Source organism: Onychostruthus taczanowskii, unplaced genomic scaffold (genome assembly GCF_017590055.1).
Source record: "Onychostruthus taczanowskii isolate IOZ18803 unplaced genomic scaffold, ASM1759005v1 scaffold1, whole genome shotgun sequence".
NCBI classification, from domain to species: Eukaryota; Metazoa; Chordata; class Aves; order Passeriformes; family Passeridae; genus Onychostruthus; species Onychostruthus taczanowskii.
The window spans coordinates 9020000-9046858 of record NW_024496525.1 but is presented as its reverse complement, the minus strand read 5'-3'; the positions used below and the strand labels follow the sequence as shown (position 1 = coordinate 9046858).

The 26859-nt window shown below is 39.5% G+C and overlaps 1 protein-coding gene across 1 annotated transcript in view; it reads left to right on the top strand.

Moving 5' to 3' along the window:
* Positions 1–526: 526 nt before the first annotated feature.
* EIF2AK4 (eukaryotic translation initiation factor 2 alpha kinase 4) overlaps positions 527–26859 on the top strand; it is a 42491-nt gene continuing 16158 nt past the window's right edge. The window contains exons 1-23 of the mRNA XM_041401162.1: positions 527–561; positions 4149–4527; positions 5926–6041; positions 7412–7514; positions 10073–10246; positions 11098–11178; positions 11615–11763; positions 12087–12202; positions 12862–13019; positions 13457–13992; positions 14366–14475; positions 14985–15142; positions 15485–15897; positions 16633–16702; positions 17810–17893; positions 19106–19228; positions 19682–19786; positions 20031–20088; positions 20782–20861; positions 22616–22717; positions 23296–23346; positions 24355–24591; positions 25191–25266. Of these exons, the coding sequence (XP_041257096.1) occupies positions 527–561; positions 4149–4527; positions 5926–6041; positions 7412–7514; positions 10073–10246; positions 11098–11178; positions 11615–11763; positions 12087–12202; positions 12862–13019; positions 13457–13992; positions 14366–14475; positions 14985–15142; positions 15485–15897; positions 16633–16702; positions 17810–17893; positions 19106–19228; positions 19682–19786; positions 20031–20088; positions 20782–20861; positions 22616–22717; positions 23296–23346; positions 24355–24591; positions 25191–25266 (3514 nt within the window). The remainder of the gene's footprint in view (positions 562–4148; positions 4528–5925; positions 6042–7411; positions 7515–10072; positions 10247–11097; positions 11179–11614; positions 11764–12086; positions 12203–12861; positions 13020–13456; positions 13993–14365; positions 14476–14984; positions 15143–15484; positions 15898–16632; positions 16703–17809; positions 17894–19105; positions 19229–19681; positions 19787–20030; positions 20089–20781; positions 20862–22615; positions 22718–23295; positions 23347–24354; positions 24592–25190; positions 25267–26859) is intronic.

Genomic DNA, 26859 nt, shown 5'->3' with positions numbered 1-26859 from the left:
CTTGCACACAGCGCCCAGAGAGGCCAGTGACTGCTCAGTGGCTGCCCCGGCGCTCCGCTGTTTCTCGGGGGAAATGAGCTGGGGTTTGAATCGCAGGGCGGGGGCGCTTGAGCGTCCAGCGAACCGAGGCGGCTGCGTGCGATCGCTGCGCGCCCCGCACCGAGCGCGGCTGGCAGCGACACCCCTGCTCCTTCGTGCTCCCACATCCCGGCGCGGGCGCCGAGCCGCTGCGGGCCCGCGCTGCCAAACCCTGCGGCCATCCCGAGCCGGGCCGAAGCAGGAGCCGCTCCCGAGGCGGGGGCGCCGCCATCACACAGCCGCGGCCGCGGCGCTCGGCGGCGCCGCCATTTCGCTCGGGGGCTGTGGGAGCGGGCGGGCGCGTTTCAAACCGGGTTTTGAAACAGGTCCCTAATTCTGGTTATAGACTTTCAAAAAACGGTGCTGGGTTCTAGATACGTATGTTACTTGTTAAAATATATATTTTACTAAATGTGTAATTTTCCAGAAAAGCAATTCGGTGGATGTAATGAGTTCGGGCATTGGTACTACAGATCCCATACAGTGAGTATGTTCTACAGTATCCATACAGTGGGTACACGTTTGCCTTTAATTTGGAGACGTTGGCGGGGGGGGGGGGGGGGGTTGGGGCTAGGTAAAAATTAAGCCAAAAAGTTTTTTTCAACCACTGTCTGCCCGTCTGGAAGTGCGCCGGGAAGAGGAGATATCCATGTGCTGAGCCCCTGCACAGCAAGGCTTCCTCAGGGACCCCAGGCCCATGAGATGTGTTCCAGTGACATTCCCCCAGTCTCCTGCGGTGTGAACTTTGGTGATCCAGGACAGAGCTAGGTGCTGTCCCGTGGGTTCAAAGGCATTTGCTGACCACAGGAACAGGGGACTGCCATTGTCCCATCCCACCACAGATCCTGGAGGCTGTACAACCCTCTGCTTGTATCTCCATGTGTTTGGGCCCAGCCATTTGCAGCCTCCTCTCATTCCTCTGGCAGTTCATTGCTCCAGCCACTTTTCTAGTAGTTCACGTCTCTGACTCACTCTGGTTGTGGCCTCAGACTCACTCGCCCTCCTACCTTTTCCTCTCACCCATAACTCATTCACTTTGTCCACGCAGTCCCATTTTTCCCCACTTTCCAGGCAATAATCAGCAGCATTCTCCATGTTTCCCCCTTACCTTTCCTTTCCTGAACAGGCTTCTTCCTCCTGGCCTCCAGCATTCTTGTGGCCAGTGTCTGTAACCAAAGTCTGACCTCAGTCCCTTCACCTCCCAGTCACCTACAAGGTGCTTTTCCTCACACAGCCGTCCCTTTCTTCATTTCCTCCATCCGTATGGAATGATGACCAAGGAGCCAGGCAAGAGTTCATGCTTACTATCTACAGCCTACACCACTTACTATCTACAGCCTACACCGTGTACCCTCTGCATTGTCTTTGCACAGATCTGCATAGTCAAGAAAGATTGAGTTGGCTAAAGAAAGAGGTTCTGTGTGCATAGGATGGTCCAGGTTTGATTTAGGAATGGAACTGAACAGAAGTTAAGTTGTGTGACTGGAGCTTTGAAGGACAACGTGGCCAAAAAAAGAAATATTTGCCTGATTAAAAGTAATTTAAATAGTAAAATACTCACATCTGCATATGCTAATAAGCTTAAGGAAGTACATGCTACTACATAAATGACTGTATTACTCAACTTAACTCAGTGCTCTGCTTAGACCATGCTATAGATAACATAGAAGGAGGGGGATCAGACTGTGCTGTATGTAAGGAGGGCAGGTCTGTTAGGAGAAACACCCTTAAAGACCTCAGAGACAGCTCTCAGACTACTCTCCTTTAGCTCCATCCAAGTGGAAATGCTGTCTTGGTAAGCGTGTACCTGCTATTATTATTATTATTATTATTACCCAAGTTAACACCATGTTATCATTAGAGCTCTATCATAGCTTGTGCATTTATTCAGACTTTGTATTTCTGTTGCTTCAATAAATCACATTATTTGTGAATCTGTGCTCATGGAAGTTTCCATTGAACATGACCAGACATGTGATGCCAATTTGGTTATAATCAGAATAAGCCCAGCTGCACACAGCCCCTCTGATCTCTGGAGACCAGCTGGAATGCAAGAGGTTTTATTTTTTGCCAAATTTCTTACTCTTAACACTCAGAACCTTTTCCCTCCCTCTTGCACTTCATAGGAAGACTGACTTCCCCCTCACCATGCACATGGGGAAGTGAAAGCACATTCTCACAAATCGTTTAAATTTTATTTGCTAGAATTAAATTTTAATGTTGTGGGAGAGAGTTTTAAATTTTGCCTTAAAATCTTGGAAGGGAAGCTTTTGTCCACATGCAGTCTGGCACATGTCTGAGGCAGGTGGATGTTCATTGTATTCCAGTAAATCTGTGCTGAGCATGTGAAGACTCCCTGCAGTAATGTAATTTGGTTTAGTTCATGCAGGTTTTCAGAAGGTTAGCTAGCAAAGCCACAGCACTGAAAAAAGGTTGTCTCTTCCTCATCAAATTTTCACACTCCTGCTGGAGTACAAGACTTTTAAAAACAAATTCTTAGAATGTTTTTATGATTATGTTATTTTACTCTGGCTTTCTTCTTAGAAACAATTAATCATTATAGAAGTAATTAAGGGGAAAAAATAGCTTGAGGTAGACATCTGGTCTAGACTACTTCATCTTAACTGGTTAAAATTTTGCCAAGTCACAAAGTAGGGGAAAGTAGGGCAGCTTTAAAAGGCATACTGTTATCTGGCGCACCCACTGCTATACAGTGTAACAGGGGAGAAATTTCCCATGTGGTGGGCTGTGTGTCCCACACCACATGCTTGGGAAGTACAAACCCATAATTGCTGGTAAAGGAAATTTTGCTGACATTTCTTAATTACTGCATCACCGAGACATTCTTGCTGTGTATTTGTGTGGGAGAGAAGATTAAACTGTGGCCTAGACACTTTATTTCCAGTCTTTAACACAGGGAAAATTTTTATTTATTATATACAAATTGATAATGAGCATACCCAACTGTACCAGAGGAAACTCCAGGGATCAGTTAGTGCCCCAGGTCACAGATGATTGAGCAAAAGGATGTCTCTGTTGTTGCTAGATAAATACTAAACAGCTTTGGTCTGTTTCCAGACCATTTCCCACCAAAAAGCAGATGAGATAGAAATACCCTGCCACTAAAGACACATTCTAGGAATGGTGAGGAACAAAGACCAGCGTCACAACAGTGATACAATTTAACACTGGGTTTTAGTTTGATACTAACGACCTTATTTAAGTGGAACTGAAAGATAAAGTATGCGTGGAACAAGCTTTCAATTTCAGAAGTACAAATTGAGGGCCATAGAAACCGATCATTCGTGTAAATGACTGGTCTCTTTATAACAAAAAGTCTGTACTCAGAGGTCAGGGAGTAAAGTCAAAGTCACCAAAACTCCCTTCCTATATCTGGGTCGGTAGCAAGCTGCCGACTACTGTAACATTTTCTTTGCCTGCGGATTACTCACCGTTAGATAAGCTTGTATGTATGAATTTGCTTGGGGTTTCTTTATGAAGATCCCCAAACTTTAAAGGCTCCCTCTTGTGGCAGTCCTTTTCAGTAGTTACCGCGTGAAGTGACCGAAGGAAAGCTCATTTTCTTCTCTGTTGTCACTGCTCCCCTGACAACCCCCGGCTGCCTCTCTCTGGCAGGTCCCACCAAGGACACCCAGCCTCAAACAAACTTTTCTGTTTTCAGTCCAACCAAGGACTGTTCGCCCTCCCCCTGCTATTACTCACTACAGCAATGGTCAGTGGGAACCTTTCTACAGTTTTCACAGGGACTGTATCCTGCCCCAGCTCTACGTGAAATCTGTACTGAAACTCGTGGTTATTTTTTTCCTTTTGTGACTCTTTCTCAAGGTCAGTTAAAAAAAAAAGATCTACACAGTATCCAACTGTCTGCTGTGTACCTCTGTAGTGCAGATATACGTGGAGGCATGTCTTGAGGGACTTCAGACTGGACGTTAGAAAAGGCTCTTCACCCAGAGCGTGGTTGGTCGCAGGAACAGGTTCCCAGGGAAGTGGCCATGGCACCAAGTGTCCCAGAGTTTGGACAGTGCTCTTAGTCACACTGTTTAGTTTAGGGAGTCCCGTGAGGAGCAGGGCGTTGCACTCGGCGACACTTATGGGTCCATTCCAACTCGACAAGCTCCTGCGGACAAACCACCGGGCCCCACACGTCCCCGGCCCCCGGCTCCTCCTCCTGCCGCCGCGGCGGAGGCGGTGCCGGGCGCGCTCCGGCTCCAGTCCCGGGCGGCAGCGCGGGGCCCGCCATGGCCGCTGCGCGCCGCCGCCGGCGCCGCTGACAGCGCGGCTGGCGCTGCCGGCGGGGCCGCTCCTGGTCTTCCTTGCCTGACGTGTCGCGGCTCTCGCTGCGTGCCCGTGCTCCTTCCCTCAGCCCTGCGACCAGCCACCTTTGAGATTGATTCTCGAGATAGAAGCGCTCGCTCTATGATCAGTGCTGTGCTCATATATTGCATTCTAAATAATTGTCAGGCGTCTTTAAAATTGCCTCTTAATTCTTTCCTTAACCTACTAATTACATACTTGCTCATCTAATTCATCTCGTCGGTATACGTGATGATATTTACACAGTTATTATGTGTTGTGGTTTTGTCACAGTGCACCTATTTCCATGATAATAGTTTTGCTTTCATTTTTGTAGCTGTGGGGTTTTTTTAATTACAGCTAGTTGATGCTCAGGCTTGGTACTCATGACTCTCTTCCATTTGTCTTTCGTGTCCCCATCAAATTGATATTTTCTTTCCAGTGTGTCCATGATACTGTTTTCCTATATCTGGAGATGATGGTCACTGTTCTGTTCCACAGGTTCACTTCTACTGTTGTTTCTTTTTGCATTCTTTCGTCTTGAATGTCTACTATATATCCTCTGCTGTCTTTTGTGCCAGAGACTTGAACTTAAATTTTTTGCCGCAACTTAAGACTTTTTTTCTCTTTGTATAAAGTTTAGTAAGAAGACTCTTAGTAATTTGTTGGGTTTCCAGAAGTGTTCCCTCTGTATTGAAGGTCATATCTGATATCCTCCTCACTTGATATGTTCTCCGTGCTAGAAAAGCAAAGGGGATAGTTACCATCTGTTTCAGTGTTTGTTATTCCATATGGTCTTACTTCCCTCCCTGTTTTTCATGTTACTGAGGGCTGGGTTGTTTTCTTGGTTTTTGTTGTTTGTTTTTAAACCTAATTGAAAAGAAAAAGTTGGGAATGCTTATGTGGCATATTTTACTTTATTCTGATTTTGAGTAGGTGATTTGAACGGGGTGGGGACTGGGAAGGCAATGCTTTCTAAAATTCTGGTTTATAGCAAAACACGAAATGCAACTACAGAAAAAAAATACTGTCCATTGGTTTGGCCGTGTAAGGTGTATATCAGTGTGACATTATGGTCTGTTGCCATGTTGGAAAATAAAATAATGCCTGGGTTAGTAATCTAAACACTAAAGAAAAATGCTGTCCTTATAATGAATGCTTTATCTTGTGATATATATAACCTGTGTTAAGTTTTAGTTTTTTTCTACTGTTGTCTTACAGTAAGCAGAATACAAAAGTTTAATTACAGAATCTCATTCTTGCTCAGTCTGAATCATCTTTCTAATGACTGTAACTACACTTATCTGAAGAAGTTGTAAAAGTATACTGGATAAACCATGATAGTCAGTGGACTAGTTCACTCCTACTGAGTAATGTCAACACATTAATGTATTTTTTTCATGGTTTGGATGGTCTGAGCTGTATTCTAGTATAATATCGCTTGAGAGCTATATTAGAAAACACTAGAATGTGTTTTCATTAAAGCAAAACCAAGCAACCCTTTTCAATCAGAAGTTTTGGTTTGTGTTTCAGGTACGACAGCCTCCTGAAATTAATTTAGTTCTGCGTCCTCAGGGATTGACTGGTGCTAATGAAGTGTATGCCAAAGTTGACCTGTGGGTGAAGTGTCCACATACTTACCCTGATACGTAAGTGAACATTAACTTATAACCTTTTTTCTCTGCTTTCTGTAGCAAAGTGTAAGTTGAAAAGACATGTAGTTTTATTCATCACTCTTAGTCTTGCTTTCTGCATGTCAGTATTTATTTAGCCTGGGGTATTTTATAATATGCAACTCCAAACTTTGGCATCTGAATTGGATTTAGTCTTTTGTGCAATGGAGAATAATGGGGATGAGTTTGTCAGTGCAGAACTGCAGCCCCAGTTTGTGGCTTGGAGATGCATAACCAGAGGTGTACCTGCCACCAGCGGGCGGCAGCTGCCGGCGGAGCTCGCTGCGGAGCCGCCGGAGAGCTACCAGCTGCGGCAGGAGAACGAGCTCCAGGTGCTGGAGTCCATTTACGGGCAGGACTTCCAGGACCTGCGGCAGAGCCAGGCCTGGAAGGTAGCGAGAGGGGTCCGCGCGGGGCGGGGGCGCAGCGGGCCGGGCCGGGTGCCGTTGGAGATGCATAACCAGAGGTGTACCTGCCACCATCTTGGTGCCCTTGTTAAACTTCTTGAACTCCTGACTCTTTCACCTGAGACAGACTGAATCTCCTTTCTATTTAAAGCCATCTGTTGTTCTGTTTTCTGCTGGATTAGCTTTTGGAAGAGTTCTCCATAGAGCGTGTAGAAGGAGTTGCAGGTGACCAGCCTAGTCCAGCATTTTGTGTTGGCAAGTGGTTCCTGGGTTACATGTTGCTCTGTGTCCTGTTTTGTTCAGTCCGTATGCCACTGATAGTCCAAAACATAACTCCCTTCAGTCCATCCATTTCTGCTGTGGCATGAGTGCTGTAGGAGGGAAATGCTATTCCTTACGAAGTGATAGCTCAGTTATACCCTATAACAAGGATGTAACAGCTACTCTCTTTGGTTTTTTTTAGTTTAAAATATCACACCTACAGATATATTTTGCTTGTTTACTTTAAATATTTTTAAAATATAGCTGATATTTATTTATTACATTTGTTTCTTAGGGTTTTTGTTACCTGTATAGTGGTGATAAATAAATTTTAAACATTTAAATGTTATGTTAGTAATGTTTTAAATGGCTTGTTCAGTAAGTTAGTGGTTAAGAACTGAATTATTAGAGTCTGCGGGGTTTCTTTGGTAGTTCTGCTGTTAAGTGTTACCGAGAAGTAATCTGCAACCGGAAAATTTGATGATAGGGAATATAATACAGTATTTCTGACTTTATCTTGTATGTGTAACATTTATCTGCTTATTTGAGCATTGACTAATTGCCAAGTGACTATGAACTCCATTGCTCTTCCCTCACACAGTTTTTATCAACAATCTGTTGCTTTTACACTCAGTTTTACTAATGAGGACTTTTTTATGTTTTGTTGCTGTCCCACAGAGTTCCTGAAATACAACTGAAAAATTCAAAAGGTTTGTCAAATGAGAAAATAAATGAACTAAAATCCAGACTAGCTGAATTAGCAAAACAGCGCTGCGGCGAGGTAAGAGCTTTTCACTTCCTTGAGAAATATACCCTGGGCCTAAATAGTTCTAAAGGTGTATGGTGTAATATAGTGGAGTACATCCACATTGGAAGGGTAAGTTGCTTTGCTTTTAAGGAAGGAGGGACTGTCTTTCTTAGGAATGTTTCTAATTAATGAAAGTTCAGATTACGGATGCTCTGAAAATCCATGTATAAATACTGCAAGCTTTATTCCTGCTTAAAGGTTCACATTATTAGGTTTAAAGGTTCTGAGTTATTTGCCAGTATGAAAAGCAATGTTGACTGTAAAACTGAGAGCTTTCTGCACAATTCAGATTAATTTGAATATCATAAGAGGCCCTGTCTGTTCAAGCAAACAGTGGTTAGCTGGGGAGTTTTTCCATGTGATGTTGTTCACCTAATGCTGACCTAGAGGGCAAGAGGCCTTTGTTCCAACACCAACTCAACTCTTTGTAATACAGTCATTCACTCCATGCCACTGTGCCCTTTTTTTTCTGTGTTTAGGAGTAGTGATACTTGAGTTTCCCTGGAACTGGGTAAAAAAGGAAAGATGGAGCACCATGGGAAGCTTAGACCTTTTATCTATTTTAAAGAATTTTATACATCCTTGGCTGTGTTTAGTATTAATAATACCTTTCTGTTGTTGAGGACTAAAGTGATTCAAAGAATTGCAAGCAAACAAAGATTTCTTGGTGAAAGCAGGGGTTTGGTATGATTCTTACCGCTATTTGGAAATTTTTCAAGTGAACACATGGGAATAGCTCCATTTGTCTTTTTAAAAGTTAATATTACACAGCTGTGGACATTATAATAGGCTGAAGTGGGGTAATATTTTGCTTTCAGTTTCCCAAGCCTGTTAACTTTATAGATTTAGCAAGTGCTATCTGTCATTCACTTCTGCCACATCAAGCCTTTTTTCCATTTGAATACCATACTTGTGCTTTGAGTGCCATTTTTTCTGCAGATACTTTTAAAATAATTGTTTTAGCTAGATACGTTCTGTTCAGTAACCAAAAATTTCCTCAAATTTTTCAGTATCTTTGGAAATTAGCAGTTTAATAAAGTATTCTGGAATTTAGGGGGTTGTTTGTTGTTTGTTTTTTCCTAATGACAGTGCAATGGACAATTCATAGGAAGTACAAGGGTTAAATTCTCTTAAGTACCCACAAAACCATGCAGTATATACTTCGTCTGCTCACAAGTGACCACAAGGATTGTTAGCCTGTAGGGCTTCCAAGTCCCAGTTTGACTTCTGCTCTCATTGAAAGGACCTAAATATATGTCATACATGTTCCTAATGTTGATTTTCCAAAGAGAGAGTCATGCTTGCTCCAGCAATATGTAGATGTGATTGTGAGTTACATGTATGGTACACATTTTGTATGACTGGCATATGCAGTGCTATCCTGAATTACTTTATCTGCAGCAAAAAGGGAGATAGCTTTTCTCTCTACCTTGATAAGTATTCCATATTAAGTTGTATTCTGTGATACAGAAAGTTTAACAATATGTCAACCACCTATTGAAACTGAACAGCAAACTTTCAGTGTTTTTTTAATTAATGAGTTTTCTCTGGTTTTTGATGTTTTTAAATACATGTGTACATACAATGATTGCCTTGCCTTCTGAATAGTAACTTGGGAAAGATATTCTAGTTGCACGTGTCAGAATTATGCATATTGTGCTGTTCTTTCTATTTTCCTCCTGGCTTCATTCTTACTTTCAAGCAGAGGATTCAGTGTTTGAGAATCTTCTAAATGTCACCCCATTATAGGCAGGTGGTACAATTTAATTTGGCTGATCTCCCACCTGTACATGCAAATCCTGCTCAGTGGTGCTGCTGACTGCACGTTTGTCCTGTACTATTCTTTAATTTTAGAGCTGAAATGGTCTCTTAGCACTGTGGAGTGCTTGAATTAATAAGCGGATGGTACTAGACTGCTGAAAGCTTAAGCCCTGGCAGGTCAATACTTTATCAATACATACACAGTGCAAATAAACAGTAACTGAAAATTGACTCCAACCTGGCAAGCCATGTAGCAGAGTCTTCAGTGCAGTTCTTATTTTAGTAGTTGTGGCTATATGAGTATGGAGCACTTTATGTGAATTTACAGTTCTAACAGGGAGACTACTAGAGGAAGGGTTGGATTTGTGGTTAGCAGTGAAATAATAACTATTTCTTAGCAGTAGGTACAGTAACAGATAAATGCAAAGGATCTGTTCTTTTGTAGCTCATATGTCATAAACCCATATGTGTGGGAGTAGAAAGATAATGCCTAAAAGAAGATGAGAAAATTATTTTTAGATTTCACTTTTCTGTTAGAAAAATAAGATGGCTTAGGCTGTCTCTCTTTCAGTAATTTTTTGCCATCTTTGCTACTGTGGTCAGGGATTTTTCCTGTTACAATTTATTAATAAATAGTTCTGACAAAAAAATAGTGAAATATAGTAAATTCTCCCTAATAAATAACAAAATTGACAGTCATGCTTCTGCTGTGTTAGTTTTTGGTGTGGCTGTCATTTGACTGCATGTCTTTCATACTTATTTTCTTTCAGGTGATGATATTTGAACTTGCTGACCATGTACAGTCATTTCTCAGTGAGTATAATGAACCACCTTCCAAGTCTTTTCATGAAGAAATGCTAAAAAATCATCAGAAAGAACAGGAAAGATTGGCTCAGGAGGAATTGCGTAAGGCACAAGAAGTTAAGAGAAGAGAGGAGCAGGAGGTAAGAGAAACCAAAGTGTGAATAACCATATATTCTTAAAATTACATAATCAAGATTTTAAAATCACTCTGCATAATGGTGAGTTTTAGTGAATTATTAACTTGTCAGACCTGCCAGTATGAGCTGATCAAAGTGTATTATATGAGCTGTCTGCTGCTGTAATTGTAATATTTTAATGATGCAGTTTTAACCCAGGGAAATATTTATGCCTGAAACAAACCTAAATGTTGATTCCCGTTCCTAAAAAAAATCCCCTATCAAGAGGACCTTATCCAAAAGTGAAATCAGTTGTACATATTAAGTGCATTCCATCATAAACTAGGAAGTGTTAGCCATGCAGACAGGTAATCATACCTTCTTTCACTCTTAGGATGACTGGAATATTCACTGTGACCGGTATCTCTAGAAAGAAAGAAATTTAATCTAAAGAGATGTCAGACCACCAATATCCTTCAGTAGAAATTAGGGGATTCATCCAGGTCTCACAGGGGCTAGTAGTATAAAGTCTCCACTCTGGGGAATATGGATAGAATAGCTCTGAGTTTCAAAAGATCATTCGGATTTATCTCCGTGTCTTTTTTTTTTTTGTGCGTGCATGAAACTTTATTGTTGGGTCTGGCAGTAGAAGTAATTTACAGTTCCATTCTCCTGTATCATACAATTGATGCTATTAACTTCCTCAGGAGAGCTAATTTGACTTACATTTTTTTATTCTTGTGACATCATCTGAGTCCTCCTTCAACACTTCCAAAAAATCAGCATTATGACTTCTTTACTTTTAAATCAGAGTAAAATTTTAGCAGTTGCATTGAGTGTACTGTTGCATCTCTAACAACTGAAATTTGTTTCAGCAACGTGAAATCCTTAATGAGATTCAGAGAAGGGAGGAAGAGAAAAGGGAAGAAAGAAAAAAGAAAGAGATTGCCAAACAGGTATTCTTTCTAAGCAGGCATGCAAACAAACTTAGCAGTAAGTTCTTCCCAGTATTGTAACAGTGCTTGTAAAAATTTGAAATTGTCTTGGACATCTTTGCTTATTCAGGGCTTCTAGTAATCTAAATTAAAATGGGCTCTTGATTATTTCTGGAATATACTAGCATCTTGAGTGTACCGAGATGGATGTTTTCAAACAGACATAGAAAAAAGCTGGTATTTAATGTTTCCAGTTTCTTTACATCCTTGCCATGGACAGTGCCGAAATGTACTTTCTGAAATCTCAGCACTTTTCCTTTGGCCTTATGCATACATTTATTATGAAAACAAATTTCTTCTGTGTCTGCATGACTTCATAGAATAATAACTGAGTACTTGCATATTTTGATGATAGGAGTGGCTTTTGCACTTATTTGGTGGTTTTCCTGATTTATAGGAACGTTTGGAAATAGCTGCTCTGACAAATCAAGAGGATTCTCACAGGAGAGATACTGCAGGACATAGAGTTGCTTCACGCTTAAATGGGAGCTCTTTGGAACATGGGGTGAACAATAAACACCGACCAAATTCAGCTGGGCGTTCGAAGTATGTCAGTTTGCAAGTGGTTTTTTTAGATTTATTTACTTATTTGTTTATTTGGTTGGTTTTTTGTGGGTTTTTTTGTTGTTGCAAACATTAGATTACAAAGTGAAATTTGAAGGCAAGAGAATAGTGTGCCATGTTGTTGACCTATTCATTTTGGTCTCTTCCCTGCCACCTTCCCCCTTACCTTCATTTGTCATGGTTTAATTAAGCTATGTTCTGTGGATAACTTGGGAACTTTCCAATTTTTAAGGCTTGTATTCAACTCCTGACTTTAAATATACTGTCTTTCTGAGTTGGAGGAAAATGTTCTCTTCACATTGCAGACGAGAACGCCAGCTTTCTGTTAGTAATAACGAAGAGTCCCCTGGAAATCACGAGGTTCTGAACTTCAGCACAAGTGGTGCTGGACAACTTACTGTCCATAAAGGAAAATGTCTAGGTAAGCAAAATTACAATTGCAACTTGAAATGCTGAGGTTTGGGATGCTTTCAGTAACACATGAAACCACTGATAAGCACAGGGCTGGAAATGGATACTTACCCCTTCCATTGCTGCTGATAGCAATGGTGTAAAACCAGCAGGTTTAGCAGAAACGTTAATACAGGACATGACAGGAAACTCTGAGTTGGAAGACCTCATGGAACGCCCACATGGACAGACCATCAAATGTTTTCATAGTTTGTTTTTAACATAGCACTTCCTCAGTGGATGGATGAACAGCCTGAAAGTCTCTTGAGAATGGAAAATTTTATTATTTTGCAGTTTGAGGATGAACAATTGTGTTACTATGTGTAGAACATTTGCTAAGCAGGAAAGTTGTTCCTTTATTAAAAATTGAAATTCTTGAAAATGTGCAGCAGTTTTTTGTCAACATGTAATTGCTTTCATTTGGGTACTGTTACATAGCATTCAGTCTCATCAAGCCTGATATTTTCCATACTTACTAGATAGATACATGTCTTGTCTAGTTGTAAGTAGGTTTATGTTTCTGACTTTAGAAAACAGGCTTACTGGTATTTATTTAGCATTTGCAGGAGCTTTTGTCAAATCCTTAGAAACAAAAGAAGCCATGCTCCTCTTCTCTCCCTTTGTGTATAGGCAAAGATGAACAGCTTGGTAAATCTGTCTACAATGCCTTGGAAATTCACAGTGGAGACTTTGTTCTAATATATGAGTGGGTTCTGCACTGGCAAAAAAAGATGGGAAAGTTTCTTACAACTCATGAAATAGAAAAGATTGAGAAGTCTAAGAAACAGGTAATGCCGGTATTTTGCATTTGGCTTAATAAACACTAGGTGAGGTTCAGTGCTTTTCTTTAGGCTGCTAGTTGATATTAAGCTGAGAGGGTAGTAATGCACTTGAAAATGCTAATCTTTTAGAGTATCTAAGCATGAAAGAAGCATGAATGAAGATGAGTGTATTGGGGTATTCAGGAGTTCCTTTACAATAATACAAATGCAAAAAAGCATGTTTGCAAGTATGCATAAATAAAATATTGAAATTCTGAAGAAAGAACGAATCAAGCTTACCTGTTAAAATCAAAGCTGTACTTTCTCCAGTGCACAGTACTACCTTTTTAGAAAAGTATGAGGCTGTCAAATATTTTGTAAGTATTTTGTTTGTGTTACATATTTTATTAGCGGTGTGTCCCAAGATACGACAAAATCCATGCTGTGTTGTGTTTCTCTACCAGCTTCAGGGAGCAGAAACAGAGTTCAACTCACTGGTGAAGCTAAGTCACCCAAACATAGTACATTACAAATGTATGAACCTCCAAGAACGGGACAACTCAATTGTGGTGGATATTTTAGTGGAGCACATAAGTGGTTGCAGCCTTTCTACATACTTAGACAAAGAGACTCCAGTTCCAGTTGAGCAGTTGCGCCATTATGTGATCCAGATCTTGTCAGCTCTCGACTACTTGCACAGTAATTCAGTAGTGCACAAGGTCCTTTGTGCTTCCAGTGTCCTGGTAGATGCTGAAGGAAACATCAAGGTCACAGACTACAGCATTTCCAAGCGCTTAGCTGACATCTGCAAAGCTGATGTTTTTGAGCAAACCAAGGTTCGTTTTAGTGAGGATGGTCTTCCCAACAAATCTGGAAAAAAAGGAGACGTGTGGCGTCTGGGCTTGCTTCTGCTTTCGCTCAGCCAGGGCCAAGTAACCAAGGAATTCCCAGTTGCTGTGCCTACCAATTTACCTGCTGACTTTCAAGACTTTCTAGAAAAGTATGTTTTTCACATTCCTGTATATTTTTGTCTGATTTTCCTCTTTTTTTTTTTTAATATTTTAACAGTTTTTTAAAGAATAGATAGGTCTTCCTGTATTGCTATGCAGTTCCTGTGTTGGTAGTTATAGTTTTTATAGAAGAGGTTGATTTTATGTTTCATGCTGGTAATCTGGGATCTGGGAGAGCAGGTTTGGTGCTGTCTTTTTCTGTGCTCTGCCACCAGCTGTATATTACTGTGATAAGCCATTTAGTCTGCCTTTGCCTCTGATTCCCATCTAAATGATGGAGGTAATAATTTCTTAAATATAATAAGAACTCTTCTAACATTTTATGTCAGACATGAAATAATTCTCTCTGTGGTTTGTTAACAGGTGTGTTTGCTTGGAAGATAAAGAAAGATGGAGTCCTCAGCAGCTGCTACAACATAGTTTTATAAATATTCCACGAATAAAAATACCTGTAGCTGAAGAAAATCTAGATGGTAAGGAACTTGGTTCTTCCTGTATTCTGTTAAGTAAGTGGACTACATGCCTGCAGTGAGAAAAATTGAGCTGTGCTACAGCTTCACAAGACTGCACAAGTATGTTACATTAACTGACTTAAAAGTTAGTGTGATCTTTAACTTCTCTGTACAAGATTGGCTGGGGTGGACTGACTGCTGTTTTTTCTTCTGTAGAAGCAGCTCATGCTTTAAAGAAACCTGTAAACTCATCCCTCCTGTATGGTGTAAATACAGATTTAACTTTGTCCTTGGAAGGTGGTGTTCCAATGAGACTTTGCCTTCTTACTTTCTTGTTAAAATCATTCCTTTGTCCAGCATAATTAATGTTAGTAATTAAAAACAGTATTAAGATTTATGCTTGTATTAGAACTTTACACAGCAGAGCACTTGAAGTTATTTAGGTTTTGTCTCCTCCTTGCTCCTTATTTGACAGTCCCTAGTGCCTTACCCCCATATTGCCAGTGATGGTAACTTTGTCTTCATTGCAGATTCAGCAGGTATAGATTGCATGGAGACAGTTGTACCCAGCAGTCAGATATCCAGTGCTTCGTTCTTCACAGAAACACAGAGACAATTTTCACGATACTACAATGAGTTTGAAGAGCTAAAATTACTTGGTAAAGGGGCTTTTGGAGCAGTCATCAAGGTATGGTATAAAAATTGTTTCCTCTGTGGAAACATTTTTAAGGATATGTTGGTTTTCTCTGAAGCAGAAAAATATATTCAGTGTTTGCATGGTTTTATTTACTGTCTGCTAGTGCTGTGCCTGTGCTGAGGTTTTTATCTGGAATTGAATAGTCTGAAAAGTTTCTTGTGAGAAGTTGCTGGGAGACTGGGGAGAAGCCTGTCGATATTGGGAACCTTGCATTTGAATTGTAGTCATTTTCCAGGTGAAGGGAAGACTTCCTGTTTCATGAAATTATTTTTCTGGCTCTGCTTGGTAAGGCATTTGTAAACATTTGACTTTAGATTAATTTGAATTTTGCAGGTGAGGAATAAGCTTGATGGTTGCTATTATGCTGTGAAACGTATTCGCATAAACCCCACCAGCAAGCAGTTTCGGAGGATTAAGGGGGAAGTGACGTTACTTTCCCGCTTGAACCATGAGAACATTGTGAGGTATTACAATGCTTGGATAGAAAAACATGAAAGTCCTGTTCCCACTGTGTCAACATCTGAAACGACCGACGAGAGAAGAATGCCCCCCAAAGCTGGTCTCTTCATCCTTTCCACTGAGGAGACAAGTGATGTGGAAACTAATGCTCCTCCTCCATGTTTGACAAGTTCAGTTGAGTGGAGTACTTCATGTGAAAGATCCTCCAGCAACAAATTCAGTGGAGCTGATCAGGAGTCCAGTGATGACGATGATGACGGTGATGGCGTGTTCTCACATTCAATTTTGTAAGTAGGCTTCTGTATTGGCACTGTAGGGAGCGTGAGCAGAGTTAGTTCTTCCAAGTTTGTGTCTTGCCATTCTTGTTTCTTTTGTCAGAAGTAGTTCACTGCATTTTTATTCTGTCCCCTTGTTGAAAACCAGTGTATTTCCCAGCAGTCAGCCAGGAAGAGGAAATTTTCTAGCTAAGGGTTGTCAATCTGTGTGGAAAATTTTTTGGTGTAGGCTTCTTGAAGCTGCTTATTTGTGCCAGAATGCATGACTGCTTACCTTATGTTTGACTGTCTTTTCCAGCCTTGAGAATAAAGTTTTTTAATAAAGAATAACAGAAATATTACAAATCTTGAAAAATATCAAACTTCCTCTTTTTTGTTTTGGTTTTTATTAGTGTATTCCATACCTTCCTCTGTGTATGGTTTAGTTCTCTCACTCAGTGGCTTTTTTGTATAAGCAAGTAAGTAAATTTATCTCAGTTTTGCTTACTGGATATAGAAATTAAATTTTACTGATGGCAAATATATACTTTCCCTTTTAGAATTGGACTGTCGAAGGAAGTGTTTCTTTGCAAGCAGGATGTTTTTCTGGGTATTGTTTTGTTTTGCTTTTTTGTTCAAAGTGTATAGAAAGTCTTCAGCAGAGGCTTAGATTTTTTTTTCCCCCAAAACAATTTCTAAATTCTTTAGTAAATATTTCTTGGTATGCAGAACTTGTGAGAGTTTTTTTCTTTCTGTGTTTTTAAACAGGCCGACCACAGATTCTGAAAGCGAAATAATTTTTGAAAACGAAGATGAAAATAGTAAAGGTCATTCTATAGTAAGTGTAAAGATAAAGTGAGTGAAAATGAAAATATAATAAAATAGTCTTTGACAAGTAAACAGGTCAGTTGAGAAGTTTTATTTCACTTCTGCTGGTATAACAGAAACGTCACCTTACCTGTCTGTTAGAGTAAGTGTTGTGCCATTGTGAGCTGCATGCCATAGAAATCAGTCTGATGCAGCTAATCTGGATTCTGTTTCCTAAAGTGTTTATTGAGCTAAATATGAGGGTTTTCTTAGTCATGACCCAGGTTACTGCAAGTTTAACACTTCAGTGTGTTTATGATTTAACAGCCATATGGATTACATGGTCTTACACCTGTCAAAGTTGAAATTCTGTTCTGCCTTTAGATGATTTTAACCACTATATGTGTTCAGATGCCACTTTTTAAAACAGATGAGATACATACTGCTAGCAGTCTGAAAGAGGGGAAAATCAGTATAATGACTAAGGTTTTAGTTGATTTTAAGCTTGTATCACAGCGTTTGCTGTGAACAGTCGGTCCTGCATCACTGTATCACTAGAAAGCTAATGCACACTCTTCTGCAGCACCTACAGTATGTCATTGCCAACCCTGATGATCTGTAACATGCTTTTATTTAAAGCTGCATCTCCTTCCTCTTTCTGTTGTAATGTACATTGGCAAAAAAAGTCTTCAGTATGTAATTTAATAATATGGCAGTGCATTCTTTTCTCATTATATATATGTATTTGTCTACACACCACACCAGAATTGTTGGTTGAGGGTGGGGGTTGCATTGTTTATCAAGCAAGCTTTCTATCTGCTAGTTTCAAATCTTCTGTCTCTTTTTTTTTTAATATGACACAGCTTGAGATTTAGGATTCATCTAGTTCTTCCAGAATTCTTTTCCTTCAGTGTCTAATGATGGCAAAATGCTATTTATTTTCAACTTTTTTTGTAGTTTATTTAGATGCAGTGGTATTACAAAATGTCATTGTATTATTTTGCTCTTTTTCAAACTATCTGTAGAAGCTGAGTTCTCATCAATGTATTCCAGCCATCAAAAAATAGTAGTATGTGTAATAAAAAAGTCTGCACATCTTCCTTTAGCTAACTGTTCTGTTACTTTCATTGTGATGAAGAATGAAGAAGGCAATGAAAAGAATGGCCATGGAGGAGAGGACAGGACACCAGTCATTCAGACAGTGCATTATCTGTACATTCAGGTACAAATGTGCTCCTGTGTTCACATGAAAGGATACAGTTTATTTCAACCTGCAGAGACTAGTTGCTGGTTTTCTTGAGAAAAGTAATGACCTTTTAAAATGCAAACAAGTTCAGTGCTGTTTTTGCATTAGACTGGTTTTCTGAGGGCTTGGCTGGTGGCAGGCACTGTGCAGTGCATGTGGTTTGTTGTGCCTTCCAAGGCTCTATATTTGTGCTCAAAGAGAGCAAAGTTTTGTAGTGCCATAGTGCATAATGGGATAACTGGTGTTGCTCATGTACAAGTAAAAGTTGGAAATTCCTGATCTAACCACAGAACAACCCAACCAGCCAACCTCTGAGTCCGTGGCTTTCAAAGCATTCTTTTGCCTTGTGCTTTTTTGTTGAGAATATCTGTCCCAATCCCCAACACTGTAGCTGGTGTTCCTCAGCTTGATTGTTAATTGGTGTTAATTCCCAATGTGGAGTTGAAGTCTGCCATGCTAAATTGTAGAGGGGAAGTTGTCTTTCACAGATGTGAAACTTCCTCATTCTCTTCAAAAGCACAGTATTGTGTATGCACTTTATTGTAATAGAAATCAGTAATCTGTAAAGCCATTGTATGACTCTAACAATAGACACACAATTCAACTCCTGCAGGGTTGCAACTTCAGGCTATTCTGCTGACACCTCCTTTGTGTTAGGAGTTAGTCAACTTCTCCCAGAAACTGTTTATAGCTGTATATCATAGCTACTTATTCTGTGGTGATGTGCAGTTTTTTATAATGTGCTTAATGCTAGACCTTGTCTGGAAGGAAGTTACAAGTAGATGGAATTAGATTTTAATAAGCTTGTTTGTGTGTGTGGTGTATATTCATAATAAAAGCAGTTAAGACACCAAGTGCAATAAAGCCAGAGATTCTTTGTGGTTTGGCTTTATCACATATTATGGCTTGGCTGGTGTCACTTTGTTGTTAATGTTTATGTTAGAGAATATGCTACTCTGCAGGCTCATACCATTGTCCCAGAAAACGAGATAGGACCCAGAAGTGAATGCATGTTTGCAGCTAAAAGACAGCTCTCAGGAGAATTCCAAATAGCTGATTTTTTTTGGTGATACTATTTCCTTCTGAGCCCAGGCAGTAATATGTGTACAGATACAAGTTTCTGATAGTGTCTTTTCTTAACAAAACTGTTCTTTCTTCCCTCTGTCCCCTGTGTATGCACAACTGAAGATGGAATATTGTGAAAAGAGCACATTAAGGGATACTATTGACCAAGGGTTATATGAAGATACCAGTCGGCTTTGGAGGCTTTTCCGAGAAATTTTGGATGGGTTAGCTTACATCCATGAAAAGGTTAGTAAATAGGATAGTTATGACCTGTAGATAATATATGTGTTATGCCTCTTTCTCTGTGGGTTCTTCATATTCATTTTGGGGCATGCATTAGCAAGTTTCCTCTCTTTGCCCTTTCCGTTATTAGTATGTTCCTGGGGTTTATTATATTTTATCCTGAACATGAAGTTTATAATAAAACACTTAAGATTTTACCCATTAGTCATAAAAATTTGACCATCTTTTAAAAACGTTCTGGTAGGTGTCTGGTAGCACTGAAAATCGTTTCTAGATTCTGGGCTACAAATGATAGTCTGTCTTCAAGACTGATCTTCAGTAACTTAATGCAGTAGGTCTCCTGCTGTATTAAAAGTATGTAATACGATTTTCCAGTCCATTATAAGGACTTCTGTTTTGAATAATGTTTATTGTTTAATATTCTGTGGGTCTTTTTTTATTCTCTTCCTGTAACAGGGAATGATCCACAGAGACTTGAAACCTGTGAACATTTTTTTAGATTCAGATGATCATGTGAAAATTGGTGATTTTGGTTTAGCTACAGATTACCCAGCAAATGCAGTAAGTACAGCTTAAAGTGAATGAAAAAACTCTTGAATTTCATGATGTAATTACTTGGAAAAGACCCAAAAAACCAAACCCATAAGTTAAATGACCACAATGATTATATATTGAGAATGCTATAAACTTCTTTTAAATTTCTAATGTTCTGCAATTAAACCATGCACTACCAACCCAATTAAAAGAACAGCCAACAGAAGTATTTCACGTGTCATTTACAATACGACTGTTTTGCTGGTTTCAGGTGGTCTCTAAACAAGAGGAGAATCTCTCAGATGGTTCTGCTGTGTCTGACCCATCAGGTTAGTTTACATTGCAACTTGTTATAAATTATTTTAAGCAAGCATTTATATTCTGTGGTCTTGTATAGGCTCGTAAAATTTCCATTTGTTCTTTGAAAGTAAAATTTCTCTTTATTAAAGCCAGGGGTGGGACCCCTTGCAGCCACCAAGTTGGGTAGCTATATTATGATCTGGCAGGTTTGCCTCTTATTTAATAATTAATTAGCTTCCTCTGCTAGTCTTCTGCCTTAGATCAATGCTTTCCTCATGGTGAGATATGTAGAGAGCCTGTATATTTGTTCCATCTGCACTTGTGTTCTCTTGCTATAGGACAATTTCAAGACTTCAGCGTCCTTGGTTGATTGGTTTGATTTTTGCTAGAGTCTGAATATGGTGTTTTGAGGGAACTTTAGTATGTGGTATGTTTAAAGGCAAATGTAATGATAGTGAAATTTAGTTGTAACATTTGTGTGCTGACCTTACTACAAATCTGTAAAGCAATAGATAGGTTTAGTTACTACAGATAGACACGGATACTTGACCTGTGAGGGGAAGAACTGTCTGTTTGTCAAAGTACTCTCAGCTGGGTTTCTCTCAGTAAGGACTGCACTTCCACCTAGGAGAAAGAGAACATGAACAAGTTTTTTCTTGACATGGATGCTGCATTTCTCTCTGGCTTTTTTGAAACCGGTGCTCTCGTCTTTTTCCACATAGGTAACTTGACAGGGATGGTTGGCACCGCTCTGTACGTCAGCCCAGAGGTCCAAGGAAGCACTAAATCTACATACAATCAGGTATGATTGGAGTAGACTTCATGAAAAGGTAGCATGGAGTCTTAGATGTAGCAGGTATGATTTGGATTGTTCCTCCTTGACAAGATGAATTCGGTGTGGAGCAGCATGTCGGTGACTCCTGTGCTAATCAGGGGAATTTAACATTCCTTCTGGAGGAAACCAAGGATAGAACCATGTGGGCAAGTCAATTTTTCTGCCTGTGCTTGGTCATGACTAGATGCAAGCAACTTCAAGCTGAAAGCATGAAATCATAGAGGACCTTTGTAATGGAATAGGAGAGAAATCTTACCTTTTATACAGCATAAACTATATTACCTTTAGTTAAGGTAATATAGTGTAAACTGCTGTTCTGGATTTCTAGACTGTGACTGTGGGAGGTGAGGGTGTATTTTTTCTAACAAAGAGAACCCTGTTTATATGCAGAGACAAACTGTATTTCAAAGCAAGGAAATGTTTTCAAAGTGGGAGTCACAGAATTATAGAATGGTTTAGGTTGAAAGGGACCCTAAAACTTATCCGGTTCCAACCCCTTGCCATGGGCAGGGACACCTTCCACTAGACCAGGCTGCTTCAAGTCCCATCCAACCTGGCCTTGACCACTTCCAGAAATGGGGCATCCACAACTTCTCTGGGCAACTTGTTCCACCTTCACAATAAAGAGTTTTTTCCTAATATTCAGTCTAAACCTACCCTCTTTCATTTTAAAGCTATTATCCCTTGGCCTGTCACTCAGTGGCCTTGTAAAAAGTCGCTCTCTGGCATTCTTGTAGTCCCCTTGAGGTACTGAAAGGCTGATCTGAGGTCTCCATGGAGCCTTCTTTCTGGGCTAAACAATTCCAATTCTCTCAGCCTTTCCTCATGCGAGGGGTGCTCCATTCCTTTAATCGTCTTTGTGGCCCTCCACTGGACTTGCTCCATGTACTCGCTCTTGGAGATCTATGTTCTCCTTATGTTGGGGGCTCCAGAGCTGGATGCAGCACTCCAGGTGGGACAGCATGAGAGTGGAGTAGATTGGGAGAATCACCTCCTTAAACTTGTTGATCATGCTGCTTTTGATGCAGCACAGGATGTTTGGCTTTCTGGGCTGTGAGTGCACTGACAGATCGTATTGAGAGTCTTGTCAGCCAACATCCTCACGTTCTTCTCAGGGCTGCTCTCAATCCATTCTCTGCCCAGCCTGCATTTGTGCTTGGAATTGCCCCAAGCCATGTGCAGGACCTTGCACCTGGCCTTGTTGAACTTCATGAGGTTCACACAGACCCCCCTCTCCAGCCTGTCAAGATCCCTTTTGAGAGCATCTCTTCCCTCCAGCGTGTCAGCTGCACCACACAGCTCAGTGTCACCAGCAAACATGCTGAGGCTGCTCTCAGTCCCACTATCCATGTCATCAACAAAGATGTTAAACAGAGCCAGTCCCAGTGCTGACCCTGAGGAACATCAGCTCCTCACTTTGGTGTTAAGCTGCTGACCACAACTCGAGTGCAACCATCATTTATGTCATAGCAGTGCTGTGATGATAGAAGGCTTTAAAGTCTACCAAATCTTAATGGATTGTGTCTTCTAACAAAAAAAGCTTTAAAAACAAATATTAAAAACACACAAAAAGACACAGAAAAAAAACAGCCTTCTCTCCAGCTTTAATATACTGTTGCATTTAACTTAAACGTTTGTTAGGGTTTTTTTTCTTCTGTTAATTTTGTCTTCAGAGAATTGATAGGTACTACACACAAGTTTTCATTTTTTTTCTTTTTTAGAAAGTGGACCTGTTCAGCCTAGGTATAATATTCTTTGAAATGTGTTACCATCCTATGAATACTGCATCAGAAAGGATCTTTGTTCTTGGTCAGCTAAGGCTGGTAAGTACACAGATATGAAACATACCAATTCTATGCATCAAATAGTTTGTTAAGAGAAGCAAAAGGATGCAAAATACAGCAAAAAATGTTGCCATAGGGGGTGCTCAGAAACAAGGTTTGTAAAACATATAATGAAAAGTGAAGAATACAATTGGAGCTGGTGCCCTGGCATTCCACTAAGGCACTGTGGATTCTAATGGTATTGCCATCAGTCTGTGTTTTGTCTGTGAAATTAATTATTACATGTCAGATAAAGGAATCATCTCTTTAATATACTTAGGCCCACCTGGCCTAAACCTTTCTCAGGAATCAGTTGGTATTTGTAGTTGGTAAATGCTTGTGATTATGGGTTGTACTTTCGTTGTACAAAACAATATCAAAGCATTCATCTTCCTTTTAGCTCCTCAAATAAATTTAATTTGCCATGTGGGGGTTGGTTGGTTTGTTTGTTTTTTTCATGGGCAATGGAAATGCTTTGTTTCTCTGTTTAATATGTAGAACTTAAAAGTAAGACTAATCTGGGCAATCTGGACTGCTTGTTAAAATTCAAATGTGGATTTTGGTTTTTGTTTTGTTAGCCTGCGATTGTATTTCCTAAGGACTTTGATGAAGTCAAGCATGCAAAGCAGGTAATTTTGAAGATATTTTAAGTATTAGGTATTCCTTCTCAGAAAACACTGATTATAATTTTTGCCCCTTAATTTTCCACTTAATTCCCCATCTAATATTCTCTGCCAAGTTCTTATTACATGATATTAGAACAAAGTAAGGAAATAAAACCTCAAAAGAATACTCTAAGTTGACATAGAAATATATTTACCCACAAAATTCTCTGAGCACAGTCATGAACAAATTTAGAGTTCACTGGCACATCTTCAGAGCTCTGAGGGACAATTCTAATTTTTCATGCTCAGAGAAATGGCAGCTCAGTTGTTTAACTTTTTACTTAAACTTTTTGAAAGAAATGCGTGCCACACAATAGAGATGTACAAAATCTCAGTTAGCTGCTCAGAGCTTGACAGAGCTGCCAAGAGCTGTTCTGGAGGCCTCCATGGCAGCGTGATGAAGTGATAAGGATCAGCATAATCTTTTCTGGGCCATCTAGGTGTCTTTGTGCTAGTCAACTCTTTTGTTGACCATTAGTATTAACTTTTAGTGTGTTATGCTTGTAAAAGAGCAATCTGCATGTTACTAGTACCGTAAAACATTTCCATTTTGTACATTTCACTGAACTACGCCAGGAAGATTCCCCCTACTCCAACACTTGTGCCTCTCAAATCTGCTTTCATGCACGCAATTCTGCTTTTTCTCTTAACTTTCTCTTAATTTTGTTGATAGAGAGATTCAAGAGCTAGCATATCATGGAACAACAAAGGAAAAGGATACTACATATTTTGTCATCTCAGGAGGCACATTTCTAATAATTTGTCTGGTTGAGTAAATTTTTTCAGATGATAAAAAAGACATTCATAATTTAGTAAGCAAATAATGTCCATCCCAAAGATTGAGATTCTGCTGGTTTTTCCCCTGTAGAGGCTCACAGTTTCTTACTGAATTGGTATGACTACCAAGTTTGTTGCAAATACTGTTAACTTACAAAATGTTTCTAATCTGTAAAATTTTGATTTAATTTGTAGAGATTGGTTATTACGTGGCTCCTGAACCACGATCCTGCGGCACGACCAACAGCTGTGGAGCTGTTAAAAAGTGAACATCTTCCACCACCACAAATGGAAGAGTCTGAACTCCACGAAGTCCTCCACCACACCTTAGCCAACGTGGATGGCAAGGCCTACCGGACGATGATGAGTCAGATATTTGCCCAGCGCATATCTCCAGCAATAGACTATACTTATGACAGTGATATGCTGAAGGTTTGTAGGTGTTCAGGGGAGGTGTGGCTTTGGCTTTTCCCTGTGTTGAATTTTTTAAAAACATGCTTATATGGGTAAACCTGTAGCATTTCTGAGTGAATTGCATTATCTCAAGATTCACCTCCACATTGGTTCCCACTTAAAACTGCAGTCTCTGCTGTGTGGGTTTCAATAGCCACTTCCCATTTGAGCCTTACATTCATTCTTCAGTGGAGAAACCAGCAGTGTTTGTAGCAGCTAAAGCTTTAAGCTTATGTCCAGATGATGACTTTCTTTACTCTGAATTCCTGTCAAATTAATGGTTGACTGGTTGTCAGCAGAAAGTGTTGCCCCTGGATTCTTTCTTCTCTTTCTAATTGATGTGATTTTTTGTAGTTTATCAGCTCTTGAATCTTTCTAAATCTAAAGAAATTCAAGGCAACACAGTACAATAATGCTTCATATAGCTGTAGTTATTTTTTATTATGTAAGCATTGCAGGTTTTTTTGTGGGATGAGATAGTAGAATGTTTATTGCCTGTATTACATGGAATGATTGCCTACATGGAGTGTTCATCACACATGAATTATATATGTACTTTTTATTTGTGATGGTTTCAGGGTAGTTTTTCTATTTGGGCAGCCAAGATACAGCAGCATGTATGTGACATTGTCAGCCGGATATTTAAAAGACACGGTGGGTGTGTTTACAAAAGTAATTAATTTCCTTTTTTGTGATTAAATGGATTTAAAAGAATGGAATGGATTTACTGCTATAAAGGAAATCAGAAAAGGTAGTTGATCATTTGAAGTTTTTATGATGTTTTATTCTGTTATTGTCATTCCAGTAATAGCTACTAACATCAAATCTGAATGATTTAAGTTTTCTACAGAAAGAAGAGTGAAAATCTTAATTATATTTTTGAATGTACATGGTTGTTCTCATAAATCCATATGAGGTTTTAGAGACACAGACTTACACAAAATCTGGATCTGAATACAAGGCTAGCTCTGTAGTGGGAGATCAGGCATCCATGGAGCACAGTAACCTCTCTTTGAACAGCCAGAATGGGAAGAGCATAAGGGAGAGCATGGAAACAAAGCAGGCATAAGTGGTACTTCCAGTGATGTATTCTTGGAAATGCTTTGCTGTTCAGGAACTTCCTGAGCCAAAGCTAATGTCATGATATTTAATAGTCTTTCATTTTCCTTTCCAGGAATCTATCCAGTCATTAATAACAGTATTTACTTGAAATTATTTTTTTGAGAAGGAAATTTATGCAGCCACTGTCACACTTGAAATGTTATAAATTGTGTTGTCTTACAGGCGTTCGTGATACTATTTTATATAAAAATACTGAATTTTGAAATAGAAACTTTGCGTTTTCCAAGTAAATCATAATCTAATTAATCATGATTAAAATTTGGCAATACAAAAGAGTGAGAAGCTGAGAAATACGAAGTCAGGGATGGGTTTACCTCTCCCGCCACTCCTTAAAGCTTGACAGACTTGGGAAATTTTAGAGACTGAAGTGTTTTCATGCTTGTGGAAAGAAAGTGGGGATTAGATTATTTTTTTTCCATTAGATTGTGTGTGACATCTGTAATGGCTAGAATCATTTCCTTCTAGCTGGGGCACTTCTTTTCTCATTTAAAAGTTAATGCTGAGTTAAAATCTAATTGAGTTAAGCTTAAATAAATTTTCTAGTGATTCTCAATCAAATATTAAAACAGGAAACTATTTTTCAGTAATAAGTAGTATTATTAATGTTAAGATTTCAATGAAGATTGGATTCATACAGATAAATGGTTGCAAAATGTAGCCAGGAAAAAAACGGTATTCATGAGGTTTTACAATGAAACACAAACACTTCTGGTATGTTTTTGAGACAGAGGATGCAACATGTCTAAACAAAATTTGTTCTATATGGAAATGTCTCTAGACCAAAGCAGTACTTACTATTGGTAACTGCAGAGCTTCTCATCTGTTTCATATGCCTGCTTTGTGAAAAGTGGTGTTTAAAGAGGGAGGGCAAGGTAAGGATTCTGCTGGGCTGTGGAATTGGCAGGTCTCTCTTCTGTGGCCTCCCTGCTAAGCCCAAGAAACTTGCAACATAGGCATAAAACAAACTTTGACATTCTTTCTTCAAATATGGAAGAGGAAGGTCTATTAAGGACATTTAATGTAATTTTTGAACTTATGTGTTGACATAATTATGCCCTGCAAGGGTGATCATGAACTTGTAAAAAGCAGGTGTTACTTCTGAAATGAGAGATAACAGTGTTTTCT